Genomic DNA, 2500 nt, shown 5'->3' on the forward strand with positions numbered 1-2500 from the left:
ACACACACACACACACACACACACACACACACACACACACACACACACACCCACACCCACCCATACACAAATATTCCCTTCCACCAAATCCTCCTCAATGACCTTCCGCCCCGCCCTCTCCACCCTTAGCTCCTCGCGCCCGTGCTGGTGAAATTCCTGAAGGACAGCTTGGGCTCCGCGTGGACTCCTGTGGCCGAGGAGGCGTGGGTCCAGGCGCTGAAGGTCATCAACTCTGTCATCTCCGGCACTTATGACAGCTCGTAGGAGTCGGGGGCGAAGGAGAGGGGAATGCATGTGAAAGGGAGGAAGGAAGGAAAAAAAAAAAGAAGGAAAGGGATGAAGAGAGAACAGAAGGAAGGAGAGGGTTAGGGAAAGAAAAAAAAAGAAAAAAAAAAAGAAAGGGTTTAAGAAGGAAAGAAAATAAAGGATGAAAGAAAGCAATAGAATAAAATAAATAAAGTGTTAAAAAGGCAAGAAAAGATAAAAACAAAAAAAAAGGTTCAAGAAAGCAAGAAAGTAATAAAATAAAATAAAGGAAACAGGAAAGAAATGGAAGACTGGGAGGGGGGGGGGTACAAGGCTTTGGGGAAAGGGAAAGGATGATGAGAAGAGGAAGAGGAGGATGTAGAAGGGGAGGAAGAAGGGAAAAAATGATAAAAAGGGAGAAGGAAAGGTGAAAGAAAAGTAGGAAGGTAGGGAAAAGTGAAACTCACTTTGTCTTGTTTTATTTTAGTCCCTGCTTTAACACATTTTTTTTGTAATATAAAGTTTTTTTTTTGCATACACTGAAAGAGTGTCGTAAGTAAAGACAGTAATCATTCTATGGAAGGAGTAGGAGGGGGAAGCAAGGAAGGAAGGGAAAGAGATCTGGAGGAGAGAAAGGAAACGGAAGGGAGCAAGAGTAGAAGAAGAAATGAAAGAAAACGGAATAGGAGGAAGAGAAAAAAAAATGTATTTGTTTTGGTTATAATCGTATGTGTTAAAACAAAACCCAGGTTCGAGACGTGGATTTTGGGTGTAAATCAATGACGTAACATTTGGGTGTAATTATCTATAGAGCTGTTGTATTTCTAATAAGTAGAGGAAAAAAAAAAAAAAAAAAAAAAAAGACAATTCACCGACGTTTCGAAGGTGAATGTTTCTAGCACAGATTGTACATATGTCGTTAGTGTAGATTAATCACTTTCACGTTTTGTTTCTGCATTGTCATGACATTTATTTTTCAATATAAACAGATTATCAAAGCTTGTTTCATTCAGGTTTTTGTACAACCAATGTAGTTTAAGGAAGATTTATGTAAGTGCACTGAGTAAGACCACATGTATGATTTATAAAACAAGATGTTTTTATTTTGTCTGAATTCATTCCCAGTAGATTAAGTTCCTTTTTATTATGAATCGACCATATATGTGTGTGTATGCGTTTGTGCACACACACACACACACACACATACACACACATACACACACACACACAAAAGTTAGTAATAAACTTCATATCCGGTGACATGAATTAAGTATAATATTCGAAATGTTGCATGACTGTGACATTAGAAACCAGTGCAAGGTATAGTCGTGTTACTGGTGGTCGTATCAAGCCGAGTCATGCAATTGCAGTGCATGGCGCAAAGTAGTTGGACTAAATAATATGTTAGATAGACTTAGACCTTTACTATATCTTTTGTGATGACCGATAAATTGGGCTTATTTTGTATGTAGTATGAAAAACACGAAAACAAAGGAATAAACAAGTATTATACACACATAAAGCATCTTAAATATACAGAATAGTACACGTAAAAAAAATGTGTACGTGTGCACAAATGAATATTTATATGATATATACTTAAGAAAACTTTTATTGTATGTCCACATGAGAAACTGAACAGACTAACACTCAAGAAATTACAATATATCTCAGACGTACATTATTTGTAGTTTTGTAATCAGTATCTCTTAAGAATATTAGGTTGTAATATACAATGAAAACTGAGAGATGAACATATTTAAAACTTGTATGATTTTATTCTTTCCTTACGATATTCGGAATTGCATGTAGAGAGGAGCTTGTATATAAATGTAACCCCAGAAATATAACTGTGGATAGTGTTTTTATTCAACATATCTGGGAAAATAACGACTTTTTTGTTGATTTCATTCTGAAAGTAGATTCTCTCCTTATATATATATATATATATATATATATATATACATATATATACATATATATATATATATATATATATATATAGAGAGAGAGAGAGAGAGAGAGAGAGAGAGAGCGAGAGCGAGAGATAAAGGTATATATATTTTTTTGTTATGACAGAACCTATTTTGAAATTATCATAAAAATAAACAGACAACAATGATAGGACATTATAACTAAGTGGTAATTAATATATGATAATTAATACTTAAAAATTAATATAATTAATTGTCTATTATCTGATAATGTACTCATCATCATGTAATATTGATAATAATAATAATAATAATAATAA

The 2500-nt window shown here is 34.1% G+C and overlaps 1 protein-coding gene across 1 annotated transcript in view; it reads left to right on the top strand.

The window, feature by feature from the left end:
* The window catches only part of LOC125030718 (globin-like), a 49443-nt gene extending 49083 nt beyond the window's left edge, over positions 1 to 360 (top strand). Inside the window, exon 6 of the mRNA XM_047620959.1 lies at positions 130 to 360. Coding sequence (XP_047476915.1) covers positions 130 to 264 — 135 coding nt within the window. The 3' untranslated portion in view covers positions 265 to 360. The remainder of the gene's footprint in view (positions 1 to 129) is intronic.
* The last annotated feature ends 2140 nt before the right edge of the window (positions 361 to 2500 follow it).

This window comes from Penaeus chinensis, chromosome 11 (genome assembly GCF_019202785.1).
Source record: "Penaeus chinensis breed Huanghai No. 1 chromosome 11, ASM1920278v2, whole genome shotgun sequence".
Lineage (NCBI taxonomy): Eukaryota > Metazoa > Arthropoda > Malacostraca > Decapoda > Penaeidae > Penaeus > Penaeus chinensis.